A 2495-nucleotide genomic window follows, 5' to 3' on the forward strand; every position below is an offset into this window, starting at 1 on the left:
GGGGGCAAAAGTCAAAGAAGAGACGGAGACGTTCAAGTGAGTCCGAAGTTGACAAGAGAAGTAATAACCACTTTATAAAATTAAATAATTTTTTTTTTAAAAAAAAAGACAAGAGAGGCGCATGAACAGACTTTGATTGATTAAACTCCACACATCTTCCTCCTATGCATGCAAGGGTTTTTCTCCTTGTTTTATTCCCCTTTTTTCAACATTTTCCTTTGCATATTATATATATATATATATCCCCAAATATTCTCTATTTGTTTTCCTATACAAAATGTGACCCTTTTCATCTCAATAGTCTCTCTTTTTTTTATAACCAATATGAAAATGTGAAATATATTGGCCATATCCGCATCCCAATAATCATAACATATATATATATATATATTAATACTTGCATGTTTATTTAGCTTTTGATTGTATCTACTTCACATAAACATAGCTAACTAATTATATACACACATTCCATAAAAGCTTGATGTTTGGAAGAAAAACCCAAATATTATTTCTTTATGTACGAGTTGTTGTTATACTAACTGGCTTTATTAAAGCTCATCTTTTTTTTTTTACATTTTATTCAATAAAAAAAGAATCGAGATTGAAACTTGAATCGGAAATTTCCTTCATAATAATTATACTCCCAACAAATTTTGTTAAAGGATTTCTTTTTTTTTAAAAAAAAAAAAAACCCGATGGCGCTTTCTCCGTCACACCCTTTTTCTTTTCCCCTCTAAGTTGTCTCTGTCATCCATCTCTTCTCTCTTTATTTTTTTTTAATTGCGCAGTTATATTATAATCCTATATTTGTTTCCCACAACCGTTTCTAGTTAGGATTTTTACAATTAATAGATTCAGACCCATACGGAAAATATAATACATTGATAAACAAGATCACTATTATACTGTACTCCATCCGTTTTATAACAATTGACGTTTTGATTTTTTTTTTAAAAACTAACAAAAAAAAGTCATGTATATACCCTATTTAAAGTTGAAATATAATTAATATTTATTAAGTTTATTAAAATTGATTAGTTTTAATTAAGGATAAAATTGGAAATTATCTAAGAAATCTAAAATGGCAACTATTTTGAAACAAAAACGAAATGGAGGTTATATTGGATCAAGTAGTTGAAAATTCATCTTTAAAATGTAAATATATCATATGGTTTACTCGAAATAACGCTCCAATAATCACATTTACAATACAATCTATATAACAATTTCAATGGTAATGCTTCGACCCGGTTCAATAAGAAGATATAACACTGTAGAGTTGGTGGGTTAACATAAGGGGAGAGAGCACAAGAGAAAAAAAAAAAAAGCGTAAAGCTAAAGCAAAACCCCCCCTCGAAGCCTATAGCTAAGCGTCACAGCACTTTCCCTCTCTTTCAAATCCTCTCGTCCCCTTAGATTTCCCTTCATGATCCATCACCAAAAAGAACCCTGATTTCGAATCGCAATCTCTTCGCAAAACCCAATTTGAAAAACTCTTTCTTTGTTCTTGCTCTCTGTTCTGATTCTGCAGATTTTTCAGGGAAGTGAAGAGACAGTTACAGATCCACCATGATAGAGAGGGAGAAGAGAGCGGTGGAGCGAAACGACGACGTTTCGTTGTCTTCCGACGTGCACTACTACAGTACCTCGTCGGAGCTTCCATGTCGGAAGCACCCGTCGGTCTCCGCCGTCGGGATATGTCCGTACTGTCTGAACGACCGCCTGGTGAACCTCGTTTGCTCCGAATGCGGCGAACAGAGGCTGTCTTCTTGCTCCTGTTCGGATCTCTCTCCCAACCGGAGCTCGAGCGCCGCCGCCGATCTCGGAATCGTTGGTCGGATCTCATTTCTGATAGACAACGAGAAGACCAGAAACAACAACAATAGCAACAGCGAAGGGACGAAACCGGGGAAGGTGGTGAAGGCGAAGGGACAGAAAACAGAGCAAGTGATCGTGTTCGAGAGGAGCAGCAGCAGTCGTGTCGAGATCAAAAGGAAGGGTCACGGGCTTTGGAGAATCGGGAGATTTTTCCGGAAAATGAACCCGAAACGGGACAGAGATTTCGCGGTGAAGAGTGTATACGGTGGTGGGTTCGACGAAAAGGGCGATTCTTGGGGATTAGATTACAACGATGGTAAGAAAATGGGGGTGTCGAGATCGAGATCGCTCTGCAGTTTCAGGGGAACAGGGTATTTTGTCGGTTCGGAAGACGGGTCTTCGTATTCTGGAGCAAGGAGCTCCTTTTCAGCAGCAAGAAGGAGCTCGAGCGTCAATGGCGGAGTAGGGTTTCGAGATACAGAGCCTAGGAGGAGCGGTTTTGAGGGGAGGAAAAGCGGTTTCAGTGAAGCGGAGCATCGGAAAAGCGGTTTCAGCGAAGCGGAGCCGCCGCGGAGAAGCTGCTTCGAAGGACGGAAGAGCAATTTCAGCGAGACGGAGCATCGGAAGAGCAACTTCAGTGAGCCAGAGCCGCCGAGGAGGCGCTGTTTCGAGGCGAG

At 39.5% G+C, this 2495-nt stretch overlaps 1 protein-coding gene across 2 annotated transcripts in view; it reads left to right on the forward strand.

Moving 5' to 3' along the window:
• Window positions 1-1215: 1215 nt before the first annotated feature.
• The window catches only part of LOC104805234, a 2070-nt gene continuing 790 nt past the window's right edge, over window positions 1216-2495 (forward strand). The window contains exon 1 of one of the 2 annotated variants that reach the window (XM_010529725.2): window positions 1216-2450. In XM_010529725.2, coding sequence (XP_010528027.1) covers window positions 1570-2450 — 881 coding nt within the window. In that variant the 5' untranslated portion in view covers window positions 1216-1569. The remainder of the gene's footprint in view (window positions 2451-2495) is intronic. The other variant, XM_010529726.2, reaches the window with a different exon arrangement.

The sequence above is a fragment of the Tarenaya hassleriana genome, unplaced genomic scaffold (assembly GCF_000463585.1).
Source record: "Tarenaya hassleriana unplaced genomic scaffold, ASM46358v1 Cleome11, whole genome shotgun sequence".
Lineage (NCBI taxonomy): Eukaryota > Viridiplantae > Streptophyta > Magnoliopsida > Brassicales > Cleomaceae > Tarenaya > Tarenaya hassleriana.